This window comes from Belonocnema kinseyi, chromosome 2 (assembly GCF_010883055.1).
Source record: "Belonocnema kinseyi isolate 2016_QV_RU_SX_M_011 chromosome 2, B_treatae_v1, whole genome shotgun sequence".
NCBI classification, from domain to species: domain Eukaryota; kingdom Metazoa; phylum Arthropoda; class Insecta; order Hymenoptera; family Cynipidae; genus Belonocnema; species Belonocnema kinseyi.
Window position 1 is genome coordinate 108,473,226 of NC_046658.1, and position 17,216 is coordinate 108,490,441.

General features: G+C 25.8%; 2 protein-coding genes across 3 annotated transcripts in view; one reads left to right on the forward strand and one right to left on the reverse strand.

Annotated features, from left to right (window-relative positions):
• The window catches only part of LOC117166890 (ras association domain-containing protein 8), a 35,157-nt gene that overhangs the window by 16,178 nt on the left and 1,763 nt on the right, over positions 1-17,216 (reverse strand). The window contains exons 2-3 of one of the 2 annotated variants that reach the window (XM_033351327.1): positions 4,256-4,419; positions 231-341 (exon numbers count right to left, since the gene is read on the reverse strand). In XM_033351327.1, the coding sequence (XP_033207218.1) occupies positions 231-341; positions 4,256-4,327 (183 nt within the window). In that variant the 5' untranslated portion in view covers positions 4,328-4,419. Of the gene's footprint in view, positions 1-230; positions 342-4,255; positions 4,683-17,216 lie in introns of those variants that run through there. The other variant, XM_033351326.1, reaches the window with a different exon arrangement.
• LOC117166889 (gamma-tubulin complex component 5) overlaps positions 4,882-17,216 on the forward strand; it is an 18,909-nt gene continuing 6,574 nt past the window's right edge. The window contains exons 1-8 of the mRNA XM_033351325.1: positions 4,882-5,068; positions 7,246-7,653; positions 10,870-11,129; positions 11,210-11,381; positions 11,457-11,673; positions 11,761-12,061; positions 15,014-15,210; positions 15,291-15,588. Coding sequence (XP_033207216.1) covers positions 4,997-5,068; positions 7,246-7,653; positions 10,870-11,129; positions 11,210-11,381; positions 11,457-11,673; positions 11,761-12,061; positions 15,014-15,210; positions 15,291-15,588 — 1,925 coding nt within the window. The 5' untranslated portion in view covers positions 4,882-4,996. The remainder of the gene's footprint in view (positions 5,069-7,245; positions 7,654-10,869; positions 11,130-11,209; positions 11,382-11,456; positions 11,674-11,760; positions 12,062-15,013; positions 15,211-15,290; positions 15,589-17,216) is intronic.

Below are 17,216 nucleotides of genomic sequence, written 5' to 3' on the forward strand. Positions count from 1 at the left end.
ATATAAAATAGAATGATATAAAAATTTATAAAAATCACAATTTAACAAATTATTTAAAAAACGTTTGAAATCAAATCTAGACAACATTTTTATTCTAAAAATGTTGTAAAATTCCCGGTCAAAAAATAAATTCACTTTAAATTCCCGGTTTTTCCCGGTCTCATAAAATTCCTGGTTTTCCAGGTTTCCCGGTCCAGCGGCCACCATGATATTCAATTATTTTTACAAACCTTTAGAGGGTTCTCATAAGGAGCGAGAAGTCTCTCGCTAGTTCGCCAGCGTTCAATCAGGGTGAATCTTCCGGTTTGAGCCGTGGCATGTGCCAGTGCATAAACCACATCCTGAAAGACATATATTTTTTTAAATCTTTCATTTCCCTGATCATTAATATTTAAAGACCAAAATTATAACCTTGCAAATTTTTTAATATAGAATCTTTTATAAAGGCAATGAAACAATTTTAAATTAAAATACATTCATTTTTTTTTATTTGTTATTCTCAGGGCTGTCGTAGCCTGATTTACTTGAAGACAGTGAAAAAAGACATATTTAAACAAAAAAAAGTGACTAAAAGTCACTAAAGTTCTTTTGAATTTAAAAGTATTCAAAAAAATACGATTTGTAAGAATTTAAAACAATTTAAGTTAGATTCAAAAGAATTCAGACTAATTGGAAGAAATGTCATTGATTTAAGTCAAATTGGACTGAATTGATAGGAATCAAAGGGAAATAAGAAGAACTCGATGAAAATCAGAAAAATCTAAGGTGAATATAATCAAAATTCAAGTGAATTTAAAACAATTAAAAAGTATGAAAACATTAATCAAATTCAGTAAAATAAATAAATTAAGTTGAATTGAGTGAATTTGGAGAAATTCAAATGAATTAAAAAAATTGAAGAGCATTTCAAAGGATTCAAAAAATTCTTTACATTCAAATTAAATATTTCAAATCCCTTAAAATTATTAAAATCCTTGGAAATCTCTTGAAATTTTTTTATTTCTTAAACGTGGCTTAGTGTATTTGAAAATATTCTAGAATATTTAAAATTCTTTGAAATTCCTTTGATATTATTTAAATGAATTAAAAATTCAATTGAATGGTTTAAAACTCCTAAAATATTTTAAATCCTTTGAAACCTTTTCAAATACCTTGAAACTTTTTAAAGCTCTTTAAAATGCATCAAAATCTTTTTAAATAGTTGAAAATATATAAAATGAAATTTCGGTACTTTTTAGAGTTCTTAAAATGGCTTCGAGTTTTGTTATAGACACTCAAATATTTAAAATCCTTTAAAATCTTTTAAAATCTCTTGAAAATTTTTAGAGCTTTTACAACTGCCTTGGAATCTTTTAAAATACCCTAAGATACTTTAAATGCTTTGAAATGCTATTGCATTACTGAAAGTAATTGGAAACTTCTTGGATTTTTAAAAAATATTGTACAACATTTCAAATAATTTGAAATAATTTTGAATTCCTTGAAATGTTTTAAAACTATTAAAATCTTTATTGGAATTTTTAAAATACCCTAACATTCTTTAGAATAACTTTCATTATTAAATCTAATTAAAACCCCATAGGAAATTTCAAATTCTTTTTAAATCTTTCGTGATTATTTTAAACTTTTCAAAATTCCTGGAAATTTTTTAAAATACCCTAAAATCTTTCAAATTTTTTAACAACCCTTTCAATTATTTAAATCAATTGGAAATTTCTTGGAATATTTTAAAACACGTGATATATTTTTAATCTTTTTCAATAGTTCCAAACCCCTCAACAAGTTTGAAACATCTTGAAAACGCAATGGAACCTTTTAAAATAACTTAAAATATATGAAATCCTTTGCAAATTTTTAAATTTCTTGAAACTTCCTAAAGTTCTTGAATTTTTCTTGAAATTTATAAAATCACCTACAATGCTTCAAGTCCTTTTACATCATTAAAAATTTTTTTAATTCCTTGAAAACTTTTAGAAGTTTTTTAAAATGCCTTGGAGTCTTAAAAAATTCTAAAATATTGTAAATCTTTTGAAAGCCTTTGTAACTTTTTAAATATTTTTAAACTGCCTTGAAATCGTTTATAATGCCATAAAATATCTGAAGTCCTTTGAAATCATTTGTTAAATACTGTAAAATCTTTTAAATTGTTTGAAATCTTTTGAAATTCCTTGCAATTTTGTAAAGTTATTGAGTATTTATTGGAATTTTTAAAATAATTCAAGAATTTCAAATCGTTTAAAATAATTTCCAATCTTTTTCAATACCTTGAAACTTTTTAAAGCTCTTGAAAATGCCATGGAATATGTAAAAAAACCTCAAATGTTTTAAATTCTTTGAAATCTTTTGAATGCTCGTGAAAATTAGTAAAGCTTTTAAAAATACCTTGTAATTTTTCGAAAATCCATCAAATATCGTTTTAAATCACCTGAAACTTTTTAAAGCTTTCACCAGCCTAGAAATCTTTTAAAATACCCTAAGATATTAAAAAATCTTTGAAATCATATTAAATTACTGAAAATTATTGAAAATTTGTTGGACTTTTTAAAAATATCCCCAAACATTTCAAGTCATTTGAAATCCCTTGATTTTTATAATGCTCTTGAGAAGTCCTAGGAATTTTTCCAAAAACTCTATAAACTTTTAAATCCTTTGAAATATTTTGAAAACCATTTCAATTTTTAAAAACTCTTGAATATTTTTTTGAATTTTGAAAATGACCTACAATATTTCAAATTCGTTTAAATCATGAAAAATCTTTTAAAAACCCTTGAAAACTTCTTAAAGCTCTTAAAAACGTCTTGGAAAATTTTTAGAAAAACCTCAAATATGTCCAATTCTTTCAAATATTTTGAAGGCCCTTGAAACTTTTTAAAGCTTTTAAAACTGCCCTTGAATTTTCTATTCAAAATTTTTTGTAATCTTTTAAAATATCCTAAAATATTTCAAATCCTTTCAACTCCTAATTAAATCTATGAAATTGATTCCAAATTTCTTGGCATCTTAAAAAATATCCACAAGAATTTCAAGACCTTTAAAAATCGTATGAAATCTCTTGAAACTTTTGAAAGCCCTTAAAAATTTGGAAATGTCTTGAAAATGCATTGGAATCTTTCTACATACCTTAAAATATATCAAATCCTTTGAAATACTTTGAAATCCCTTGCAATTTTGTAAAGATCTTGAATATTTATTGAAGTTTTCAAAAGCACCTACAATATTTCAAAAGCATTTAGATCATTAAAAATCTTTTAAAATCCCTTGAAAACTTCGTAAATCTCTTAAAAAACGTCTTGGAAATTTTTAGAAAAACCTCAAATATTTCAAATTGAAACTGTTTAAAGCTTTCAAAAATCCCTGGGAATCTTTTAAGATATCATAAAATATTACAAATCCTTTGAAATTACATAAAATTACTAAAATTAATTGAAAATTTCATATAAATGCTTTGAATTCATTAGATTTTTTTTAATGCTGTTGAAAATTCCTGGGAACTTTTTTAAATAATATAAAAAAGTTAAAATCCTTTGGAATTCCTTCAAAATAATTTAAATCTATTCAAAAATTCTGGCGATCCTTTGAAAAACTCTATAATATTTCAAATCCTTTGAAATCTCTTGAAACTTTGTAAAGCTCATAACATTCACTTGGCATTTAAAAAAATACTCTAAATGTTTCGAAATCCTTTGAAATGGCTTCAAATGATTTAAATTTGTTCAAAATGCTAGGAATCATTTTAAATGCTCTAAAATATTTCAAAAGAATTCAAGAAAATTTAAAAATAGGTGACCTTTTTATTTAAAAAACTGTTTATAGTTATTTTATCTTAAAAAAGTGACTCAAAAGTGGTTTAAAACAAAGTGATTGTGGTGTAGCCCGGGTTGTCCTTCACTATTCCTTAAAGTACTTCTCACAGAAATTCACAAGCTTTTGCCTTTTTTCAAAATCGCAAACTTTTTCCTTGAATTTCCCCTGACTTCCAGGTTTTCCCTGACTAGTGGATACTCTGAATATAAAATCGGAAGTTTTCAAAGCTTGAAAATTGTGTTCAAGGCAATTAACATCCAAATCATTTGAGGCCCGCGAATAATGCTAACGAAATTTAGAACCTACCAAATTTAACCCAAAAAAACTTGCTAAAAATCGTACCATATAAAACATTTACGATATGTGATCTCAATTTGAATAGAAAAATACATTTCGCCTACTTCTAGACTAAAAATACTATAATTGAATAAAATAAATAAAAATGATTCACCTGACAAGTGGTAGTTTCTGTGACACCACAAACAATGCGTTGAATACCCTCGACCCACACCTTCAACTCCATCGTATCATAAATTCCTTGGCATGCCTCTTCCTTTTGTTTCTTCTTATTGTCCAAAAACTCCGAAAATCTCTGGATTCTCTTTTTATTAGGACCTATTAATTGTGTATATATGTAATACTGTTAACTGTTATCGCCATTACGCAAACTTTTTTTCATATTTTTCAACTTCAAATCAACACATGAATGAATAAAACCACCGTAATCCACAAACAGAAATATCAACCGCTTTCTATCCTGTTTATAATCTATCAGAAACTCTTGCAGAAACCCCAATTAAACCTGTTTGTCAAATTATATTCCATATCGACAACCTAATTTCTAATTTCCACAACCGCGTCCATAACCTGCAATACACTGCAATTGATTGCAATTACAAAAACGAAAAATACAAATAAAAAGGTTTCTTTTCATGTTAAATTACTTACTTTCCAGAGCTAACAACGTGTTTTTATCATTGTGAAAAGAAGAAAGTTTCCGAAAATTTCTTATTTTATAGGTCATTTAATGACATCGGTTAAAATTACCGGTAAGATTTGAAACTTGTGGTAGTTCATGTTTGTTGCACAAACGTCAATCGTGTCTATCTGTCGCGTTTCCCGTGTTTTAATCGTGTTATTATTTAATAAATCGGGTGGAAATGTTATTATTCGTATATGGAGATAATTAAATATGGGTACAAAAATATTAGAGGATATACGTAATGACTTAAAACTCTTAATTGAGTGCATTACCGGCTTTCAGGTGAGTTTTTTTAGGTTATGTTCTATCCTTAACAATTTTATTTGTTTATACTTAGGTTGACCAAACTTCCTTATTTATTAGGATATTTCCTAATTTTTCTATCGCGGTCCTCATTTTCTCATTTTTCGTGCGATGTTCTGATTTTTCATCAGGATTGCTACAAAATCCCATTTTCGAAATTCCCTGACTTTTCCCTGAACAATTTTCAACAAAAACTGAAAGAATGAAATTTTCATTTGAAACATTTAATTTTTAACCAAGGAAAAAGGAATTTTCATTATTTTCAAGAAAATATTTCACCCAAAAAATACAAATTTTTACAAAATTAGTTCAATCCTCAACGAAAACAGACTAATTTTCAAACGAAAATAAGAAATTTTCAACAAAAGAGTGGAATTTTCAACATAACAGCTGAGTTTTCAACCAATAAGATTACATTTCTATGAAAAAAAATTAAAAAATTTTTCACAAGAAATAGAATAGTTCCATTTTTAGTTGAAGAAACAAATTTTTAGTTAAAATGATAAGCCTTAAAACAAAAAATGCAGTTTTAAGCGATACATTAAATTTTCAATTTTAAAAATAAAAATAAATATGAACAAAATAGTTCAATTTTCTACCAAAGAAATTTATTTTTTACAAAAAACAGAATAGTCAAATTTTCAGTTAAAGTTTTAATTTTTTAAAATAAAATGATAAATCTTCAACAAAACACATGAATTTTCAACCAAATAATTGTAGTAACAATTAGAAAAGTTCAATTTTCAACAAAAAATGAAATAATTAGATTTTTTACATTGTACATTTACAACCCTAAAATATTATTTGTTTAACTAAATTAATTTTCTGCTAAACAGTTAAATTTTCAAAAAAGTAGTTTAATTTTTAATCAAATAGTTAAATTTTCAACAAAAAATATGAATTTTTAATCGAAGGGTGAATTTGCAATCAAATTGTTGAATTTTCTACCAAAAAGCTGCGTTTTTGGTCACAAAGTAGAAATTTTCAACCAAATATTTGCATCTTCAAATAGAAAATATCAATTTTCAACAAAAACTAAAAAAGTAACATTTTTTTACATTTTAAACTTTTTTACAAAACTGTTGAATTTTCGACCCAAAAATACGTATAATTTTGTAAACTAATTAATTTTTTACCAAATAGTTGAAATTTCAAATATGTATTTTAATTTGTAACTGAATAGTTGACTTTTTTCCAAAATAGTTAAAATTTCGGCCGAAGAGGTACATTATCAACCTAAAAGTGAATTTTCAATCAAATAGATTTTCGACCAAATTGTTGAATTTTTAAGCCTTGGTGGAATTTTCTACAAAACTGTTTAATTTTCAATACAAAATTTCGTTTAAAACTAAATAGTTGAATCTTCGACTAACATGATGAATCTTTAACCAAACAGTTGCAATTTTAACCAAAAAGGATTATTTTTTTACGAAAAAAGACACATTTTCAATAAAATTACAAAAGGATGAATTTTCAACCACATAATTGAGTTTTTATTTGAAAAAAGACACTTTTTCAATCAGAAATAAAATAGTTAAGTTTTCAGATAAAAAAATTAATTTTCATCCAAAATTTTAATGAGTTCGATATCTAAGAAAAATATGAATCTTTATTTCTTATTTAGACTTTCCGCCAGAGGTTTTTTTCAACGAAAAAAGTGAATTTTTAACAAAATACTTCAAATTTTAACAAATTGTTTGGATTTTTTACCAAAAATATGACTTTTGAAGAAAACAGTTGCATTTTTAACAAAATAATTAAATTTTCAAGCAAAAAGTAGGATTTTTAACCAAGCAATTAGATTGTCGAACCAAAAATATAATAGTAGACTTTTAAAAAACAAAAAATTAACTTTTAATCATAAATATTTGGAAGAATTCCCAGTTTATCTTGCTCAAAATTTATCATCAGAAAGCGCAGTAGTTTTCGGCGGGTCCACGTCCCCTCAAATTGTTAATTTACTTTATGAACGACCCCTAATGTGCCCTTAGTAAAATTGGATTCAAGCCATCTGGTCACCCTATTTATACTCAATTTTTATAATTGAAGACTAATTCGGTACAGTTTAGCACTTTTATTATTTTATTAATTAATCATATTAAAATTTCATACGAAAATTATTACAACTCGCTTATCTATTAAAATATGTTTCTAAGGAGGATGAAGAAGGATTCATTTTATGTGAGCGTTATGCTCTCTCCCAAATTAAACATCATCGATACCTCTCGGTTAATGGTCATCAAGTGAGAAAAGAGATCTCCGAGGTAGTGAAAAAGTTTCAAATTCATGCCAAGTACGAAATCGCGGAAAAGTTTCAGGAACTCGTTGATTCGTTCCTGAATAATTTCGATTTTGAGAGACATCCGCAGTATGATTTACAATGGTCCCTCTTATCTCTTTTATTCAATTTGTCTACCGATACGAGCAAATCTGATCTGGCAAATTTGGAACAAATCGCAAATGTCCCTTCGGACGATAACAAACCGGAAAGCATCGACTGGGCACGATATCTAAAAGAAGGCCAGGACGAATTCTTTTCTAATTACCAAAGCACCAGCGATTCTGTAAGTCACATTTACATATCAATTCTTATTCGATTTAATATTAGATTAATAAATATTGTAGCCACTTAGTATAATTTTTATAAAGCAAGCATAATAAAGTTCAATTAATATAATTTTAAAACGCGCAAATACAGTATCAAAATTGATTTATTCATATTATAAAAACATAATTCACTTCGTGCGGATTAAGATTTAAACAAAATATTTGATAACACATTTCAGTGTAGATAATGCTTTTTACTCAGAGTTATGTCAAATGAAATGTTCGATATTTTCAATTCAGCCAAGGAAACAATATTTTTTCAGTTTTTTAAATAATAGAACGATTTTTTGTGTGTAAAAAAACTCTTTCGCTGATGAATTTTCTGCATGAATAGACGAATTTTTAACAGAATGGTTGAATTGCTTACCAAAAAGAGGACTTTTCAACGAAATATTTTTATTTTTAACAAAATATTTGAATTTTCAAGCAAATCGTTCAATTTTCAATGAACAAAGATGAATTTTCAAACAAATGGTCGATTTTTTCGACAAAAGTATTAACTTCAATCAAAAACAGTTGCATTTGGAACCAAGTATTTACATTTGTTGGGAGAAAGTTGAAACTACAACAGAAAGATTAATTCTCAACAAAAAATGTAATAATTAATATTTCAAAAACAACAAAAATTTTGCAATAAAATAATTAATTTTTAACACACTAGTTGAATTATTAACTAAATAGTTGAATTTTCTAGCTACAAACATGAATTCTTAAGAACAAAAAAAGAATGTTCAAACAAGAAGATTCATTTTCTATGAAAAAGGCGAATTTTCAACAAACTATAAAAGTTTTTTAAACAAATAGCTGATTTTTTAACCTAACTTAACTTTTCAACCAAAAAGATGAATTTTCTACAAAGCAGTTGATTTTTCAACCCGAAAATATTAATTTATCAAAAAGAATTTTTAAAAAACGAATTTTCAAACAAATACTTTAAAATTTAACCAACGAGATAAAATTTCAACTAAAATGATAAATCTTCTACAACAAAACAGGATTTTTTTAACAAAGTTGGTTAACCTTCAACAAAGTACTTGAATTTTCGACAAATAAATGAATTCTCAACGAATAATGTAATAGTAGATATTTCCATGAAAAAATATTTTCCATTTTAAATTTAATTTCTAAAGAAAATAGTTGAATCCTGATTAAAAAAATATGAATTTTTAACCAAATAATCTTATTAAATTAACAGAGTGTTGAATTTTCAATGAAGAAAGGTGAATTTTCAGCCCAAAAGGACAAATTTTCAACAAATCAGTTGAATTTTCGACCAAAAAATATGATTTTTTAACGAAATATTTGAATTTTCAACAAAATCGTTGCAATTTCAACAAAATAGTCGAATTTGCCATCTGAAAAGTTGAATTTCCAACAGCAAGATGAATTCTCAACAAAAAATATATTACTTATTATTAAACAAAAAAAATGTAGAGCAAAATATTCCATTTTTGAACCTGAGTTGAATTTTCAACAAAATAATTAGTTTTTTAACACAATATTTGAATTTTTAATTAAATAGTTTAATTTTCTAGCTACAAACATGAATTATCAACCAAACAAAACCAAAAAGGTTCGTTTTCTACAAAAAAGACAAAGCAGTCGATTTTTTAATCCGAAAATATTAATTTTCTATCAAAAAGACGAATGAACAAGAACAAAATTAGCTTTCAACTAAAATTACAAATCTTCTATAAAAAATGAATTTTGAACAAAGTAGGTCAACGTTCGACTAATTACTGTAATTTTTAACAAAAAAATGAATTCTCAACGAATAATGTAATAGTTGATATGTTAACCAAAAAAGATTTTAATTTTTAATTTAAAAAAAGTTTAATTTAACCCAAAAAAGAGGAACTTTGAAACAAAATAGTTGAATCAACCAAAAAAGATTAATTTAAACCAGTTTTATTGATAGCCGAAAAAGATCGTATTTCTATCAAAAGAGATACATTTTTAAATCGAAAAGATAAGTTTTCGAAAAAATAGTTGACTTTTCAAATAAAAATTCATTTTTATTTTCAACAGCAAAATATGGATTCTCACCAAAATAGTTAATTTTCTACCAAAATGGTTGAGTTTTCAACGCACAAGAGGAATTTTTAACCAAAAGGGATGACTTTTAAATAAAATTTTCGAATTTGTAACCAAACAATAAAATTCTAACTAAAAATATAACAGAATCTTTTATAAATGGAATACAAAAATTTGAAATAAAAAATTGTAAAGTCTAATTCTCAGTTAATTCAAGTGCCCTTTCCCTGCCTTTTATCAGATTCTTTTTACAATCCCTAAGGTTCACTGACGACAAAATTTCCGGACTTTTCCCTGATTTCCAGGATTTCCCTTGCCTACGACCGCACTGAAAAGTTGATTTGTTCAAAGCAAAAAAAAAAAAAAAATTAGGTACTAAAAATGTTTTTTTTCCTTTAAAGCTAGAGGTAAAATCAATTTGTAATAATACAATGTTATATCAAATTTGGTCGCATTTATGTGGCAATAATTATTAAAAGGTTATTTAACACATGTAAAGTTTTACATTTCCAAGGGGGGAAAAGATGAATTCTATAAATACGGGAAAAAGAGGAAAATAGGCAATCTTCAGCCAAATAGTTGAATTTGAAGTCAAAAGGACGAATTTTTTATAAAACAATTGAAGTATCAGCATGAAAAGTTAAATTTACAACCAAAAAGATATTTTCAACCAAATCATCAATAATCAATAATAATTCAATTATTTGATTGAAAATTTATCTTTCTTGGTTGCAATTATTTTTTATTCTTTTTTCGCCTTTAAAAGTCAACTGTCAATTATTTCCTTATTTTCTTGAAAAATCACCTTATTTTCCCTCCTTTGAAGAATTTTGGTTTCTGATGTCCGTTATTAAGAATTTGTTTATTTATACTTCTGCTTTCATTGAAAATATTTATCAATAAGAGAATGAATTGCTCATTTTTTTACATCTAACAAACTTTTATTTCATTATTTGATGTAAAAAAAGTCTATCTGGAAAAGTTTGATTCCCTCATTTGGAAAACCTGAAAAAAGATCTTGAATTTTGTTCCCCAGAATCGCTAGAAACTTTGATTTTATTTCCGAGGGTCGATATAATTCCTGCTGATTATTTTATACGATAATATTTCTGATTATAATCTTTTCTATTTGAACTCAGGACTGGTCAGATGACGAAGTAGAAGGCGTCGAATCATCAAAAGCCGATCAAGAAATTCCTTTATCAAGTAAAGATTTGATTCCTATCGAGGCTAAAAGTACGGACCATACGGTACACAAATTATCGAAGTGTATAACTGACGAATTTGCCTCCAGAAATTGGCTGGCAACTAATGTTCAACATTCTTGGTGGAATGAACTTGATTGGCACCAGCACCAAAACACCAGTAAAGTTCCGAGTGCAACTCTCTGTGAATTTTGGTAAAATAAAACAAAAAATCATCAATCTTTTCTCTTTTAAAGGAAGTCAAAATCGCTGGAATAATTCAATCATTTTTCAGGCGGAAGAATACTCTAAAAAGTCCGTGCATAATTAGCACTCTCAGCGAATATCAAGTTTGCCGAGAATTATTATGGATGTTTCATGTGCAAGAGCCAATGGCAATATTTCAGAGTCAAAATGCTCTCGAATTTTCGATTAGGGATAATATATCGATACCAAGTTTGACTGTCGTAAGTTTGATTACAATTAGAATTAATATTGAACTTTAAAAAAATGTGCACACTAGAAATTCGGTTATTTTACAGGCATCTTTTAAAAGTATTTTGCTAGCTTATTGCGACTACTTCGGGATAATTCATGAACTTGAAGAGTTTGGAAAAAAATTATATTCCCGAGGTATTGAGTCTGAAGAGATTCAAAAACCGCCTTTGACTTATGAAGCCTACAATGCTGCAGTGCAGCAATATTTGCTTAGGATGAAAGAAGAAGTCGTGAGAATAGAGCAAAAATTTATGGCACAAGGTTAGATTATTATATATTCTCTGTGAATGGAATTATAATAATTGACTAAAACTTCTTATATCAATCAGAAAATTAAATTTATTGCAGAGGGTTCGAATACATTTCTCACCATTTCGAAAGAGTTAAGAAAGCATTTGAATTTTGTCCGAATGCTCCACGAAATTCATCAATCGGTAACCGCAAATTGGGAAACTTGTTCGAATTGGATTCGAACTTCAAAACTACTTTCTACTCTTTACCATGAGATGCAAAATTCCAGTAGTCACGAGAGGACGAATATGTGCGCGAATTTATATTTATCTGCTATTACAGTTTATTTAAATATAATAGACGCTTGGTTAAGCGAAGGTCGTCTCGAAGATTGGAGAGAAGAATTCGTAATCGTCAGGTACTAGAAATATTCATACTTTGTAATTTTTTGGTACAATTCAGGATAGCTAGCGACCTTGAAACCCCGCAATTCTCCTTTAATTTTGTATTTGAAACTTGAATTTGAATCATTATTTTTATTCTTTGCTTTTAAGACATCCATTTTTAAATTATAAAAAAAATTTATATTATACATTATTAAAGAAACATCCCATTTTGAAGAAACATTTAAAAAGATTAAATAAACATTTTACAAAAGATTTCGAAACACTCAAAAAGGTTTCAAGAGATTTAAATTGAATAAGTATTTATTTCAATGTACAATACAGCTATTGGGTTTAATTTTCAATTTAAAAAATGTTAAAAGGTGTGTGTAACAAATTTTTAAGATTTCACAAACATTTACGAAAGATTTCAAAATATTTTAAAAGATTTAATAAAGATTTTAAATATTCCAACGATTTCAAACGATTTTAGAAGATATAAGAAATGCCATACGTATTTCTACGACTTTAGTATGTATCAAAAAGCAAGGTTTTAGAAAGATTTCACAAATATTTTAATACTTTCAAAGATTTCACTGGAATTTCGATAAAAAAAAAATATTTCAATGATTTCAAAGATTTCACAGTTTTTAAACAATTGTATATGTATTTTAAAGATTTCACAAAGGTTTCATAAGATTTCGAAAGGTTTTAAGAGATTTTAGTAGATTTTGAAATTTTCAGAAAGATTCTAAATGTTCCATTGATTTTTAACGTTTTTATACAGATTTCAAAAAGATTTTGAACTATTTAAAAATATTTCACAAAGAAAAATGTTTGAAAGATTTAAAAAAAAATTCACAGCGATTTAAAAAGGTATCAAAGATTAGAAACAAAAAGTTTCAATAGATTTCAGAAAGATTTCAAAAGATCTCGTAAATATTCCATTTATTTCAACGATATCAAACGATTTCGAATCATTTCACAAAGGAAGATTTTAGAAAGATTTCAAAGACATCAAAAGATTTCAAACAGATTTCAAAAAGATTTAAATGATTTCAAGGATTTCAAACATTTTGCAGAGATTTAAAAATATTTCACAACGATTTTAATGATTTCACAACGACTTTTTTTTAGAGATTTAAAAAGATTTTAGATATTTAAAGGTTTTAAAAAATTTATAAAAATTGTAGAAAGATTTTACAACTATGTCCAAAAAAATTCAAATAATTTTAAAAGATTTTATAAACATTTCAAAAGGTTTTTAAAAATGTCATCAATATTTCAACAATTTCAAATGACTTCAAAAGATTTCATAAATATCTCATCGATTTTAAAAGCATTTACAAAGGAAGATTTTATAATGAATACAAAAGATGTGGCATAGATTTCAAAAGGTTTTAAATATTTCAAACGACTTCGAAATATTTTGCACAAGTTGAATTTTTGAACCCATTTCCAAACAAAAAATGTTAAGTTAAATTTTCAGTTAAAAAACGTTATGTTCAGAAAAAGGTTGAATTTTTAAATAAAGTGATAAAATATTTAAATGGAAAAGTTACATTTTCAGTTAAAATGATCAATCTTCAACTGGAATGTTTGAATTTTAAACAAAGAGATGAATCTTCAACTAAAATGATTAATCTTTATCTAGAATTATTGAATTTTCAACAAAAAATATGAAGTTCTAACCATGAAGATTAATTTCTAAAGAAAAAAAAAAAACACGGAATTTTAAGTGAAATAGATAATGTTTCAGCCAAAATTGTAATAGTTAAATTTTTTATTTAAAATTTAATATTCAAACGTAGAGATGAATTTTCCACTTAAATTATTGAATATTCAATTAGAATAGTTATATTATTAGTAAAAAATCAACAACAACAAAATCAAAATTAAACCAATTTAACAAATAGTTAAATTTTCAGTAATAAAAATTAATTTTCCGCCAAAGAAAAAACGAATTTTCAACCAGAAAAATGATGATTGCTCAAAGGAGAAGATTAATCGTATAGCATTAAAGAACGAATTTCCATACAACACATTTTATTTATTTTTTTTTTATTATTTCAAACAAAAAAAAAGCATTTTCAATTCTTCAATTCAATTCATTTTAAAGATTTCGTAAATTTTGTAAAGATTTCATAATTATTTCAAACGATTTACAAAATTTTGAACGATTTCAAAGTCTTCAAAGACTTGGGAACTACCAGGTTTCGAGAGTAATCATTGTAAAAAGACTGATAAAAAAACTAACTAAATTTAAAAAGGTATTTAAATATTGGATTATGAATTCGCAGTTTTTTGTTTTTAGTAATATTCTTTAATATACGAACTAATTACCTAAAATTTGTAAAGAATTTTAAAATTTTATTTTGAGGCTGGACATCATCTAGGATTAAGTGATATTTTGGAAAATATTATCGAATTTTAAAATAACCTTTAAAGTACAATTTTTAATATTTCTAAAAATTCAAAAAATTCCTAATCATTTATTTTACTCAAGCATTTAATAAAATACAAGACTGTAGATAATTTTTTAGAGTTGATTTTAAAATTTACTTTAATACTTTAAATGTTCTTTGGACGTGGCACAATTTAAAGAAAATGAATTTTATGAAGTTCATATTTTGCTATGTCCAAAGTAGTTTTTTTTATTCCTGCTAAATGAAATGATTCGCTATTTCGTAGAATTTTATCATGGTATACTTGTATAATATCATTAAAACATCGTAACTTATTTTTTTATTTTGGTAATCAGTGAACATGGCGTATTCTAATTCTTTTGCGTCAATAAAAAAAGCAATGGCTAATTTTTTTAAATCTATAACAAATGTTTATTTTATTATTCGACTTACAAAAAAATAAGACCTGTAAAAAACTTGATTTCTTATGACCTGGAAAAACACCTTGAATTTTTTTCCCAAGAATCGCTAAACATCCTGGCTAATATTTTCATTTATATAAATTGTAATTAAATTATTTAGAGAGAGGGAGAGAAGATCTCAAGAAGAAGGGAAGTTGTACAAAAGATTCGCAGTAAGAGAATTAGACGAAAAATGTGCAAAGGATCCAATAATGCAACTTTTATTGCAAAAAGTTTGCCAAATGGGTCGTAGTATCGAACTGCTTGTTACTTTGGACCGTCTCTCTGATATGTGGGACACCATGAATGATCGAAATGGCAAGTTGATTTTCAAGTTAATACTTGCAGAAACTAGTCGATTTGTTTAAAGAAGACAGGCAAATTTTTCTGTTAAATAGTATATTTTGTTACAGCAAGAAAAGTAACTTTAAACGAGGAATTTCGCAGAGAAGTAGCATCTGAATCTTCAAAATACAATGTTTCTTGTGATACGACGGATATAGTGGTGCCAAAAGTGCAGACTCACTTTTTTCAGATTGCCGATCAGAGTATTCTGCATCAGGCTTCGATATCGGATAATCCATTTTTGATGAAGGCTTTTGAAAGTTATTTGCCGATCGATGAAAGTCGAGCAGATACTGTTGATGAAACAGATTTGAAATCTGAGGGAAATAAAAAGACGGAATCTTTTGTCAGGTAATTAATCTATTTTGAAAGTTCTTGTATTTTTATATTTAAACAAGGCGTCTACCCTGCATGGAAAACCTGGAAATATCAGGGATTTTTTGTTTAAGTCAGGGTTTTTTTCGTTAGCGTGCTTAATTTTGGTCTAAATTGCAATCTTAATTTAAATAACAATGATTCTTCATTGAACAAAGTAGCTTTATATTACTGTATTTTAAATTTTATTGAAAATTATTTGTTTTTTTTTTTGTTTGAAATTTATTTTTTTAACTGAAAATTTAACTATTCTGTTTTTTGCAAATTGATCGTTTTTAGATGAAAATTCAATTCTCCGGTTCAAAATTCATGTATTTTCTTGAAAATTCGTTCTTTAATTATATAAAATTAATCTTTTTGTTTGAGCAGTCATTATCTTTCTGATCCAAAATTCGTTTTTTCTTTGGCGGAAAATCAATTTCTATTACTGAAAATTTAACTATTTGTTAAACTGGTTTAATTTTCATTTTTTTTTCGTTTTTGATTTTTTAAAATGAAAATGTAACTATTCTAATTGAATATTCCCTAATTTAATTTGAAAATTCATCTCTATGGTTGAGTATTAATTTTTTAATTAAAAATATAACTATTATATTTTTGGTTGAAACGTTATCTATTTCTTTTAAAATTGCGTTTTTTTTTATAAATTAATCTTCATGGTCAGAACTTTATCTTTTTGGTTGAAAATTCAATAATTCTAGATAAAGATTAATCATTTCATTTGTAATTTTATCTCTTTTTATTTACGATTGAACTATTCCAGTGGAAGATTCAACATTTCAGTTGAAACTCCATCATTTCATTTCAAAATGTAACTAATTTTTTAAATTTGTTATTTTAAAACTGAAAATGTAACTACTTCAATTGAATATTCCATCATTTTAGTTAAAAATTTATCTTTTTTGTTGAAAAAGTATCTTGTTTAGTTGAAAATTCATGATTTTGGTAGAAAATAGTCGTCTTTATTGAAGAGCATCTTTTTGGTTTAATATTCAACTATTCCAGTTGAAGATTCATAATTTTAGTTAAAAATTCATCTCTTTGTTTAAAATTCAAACATTCCAGTTGAAGATTTATCATTTTAACTGAAAATGTAACTGTTCCAATTAAATATTTTATATATATTTTGTTTAATTCATCTTTTTGACTGAACATTAACTTTCTTAAATAAAAATTTTTGCTTGGAAATGTATAATTTTTATTTGAAAATTCATGCATTTTATTGAAAATTAATCTTTTTGGTTTAATATTCAACTATTTTAGCTGAAGATTAGTCTTTTTAGTTGAAAATTCATATTTTTTATTTAAAATATAATTATTCCAGTTGAAGATTCATAATTTTATTTGAAAATTTATCAGTTTGGTACAAAATTGGTCTTTTTAATTAAAATTCAACTATTTGTTTGAAAAATCGTTTTTTTTTTTAGAAAACTAATCTTCTCGTTTGAAAATAATTTTTGGTGTTCGAAAATTCATCTTGTTGGTAACTATTCCAGTTGAAGATTTATAATTTCAGTTCAAAATTCTTATCTTTGTTCAAAATCCAACCATTGCAGTTGAATATTTACAATTATAATAAAAATGTAACTTTTCCAATTAAATAT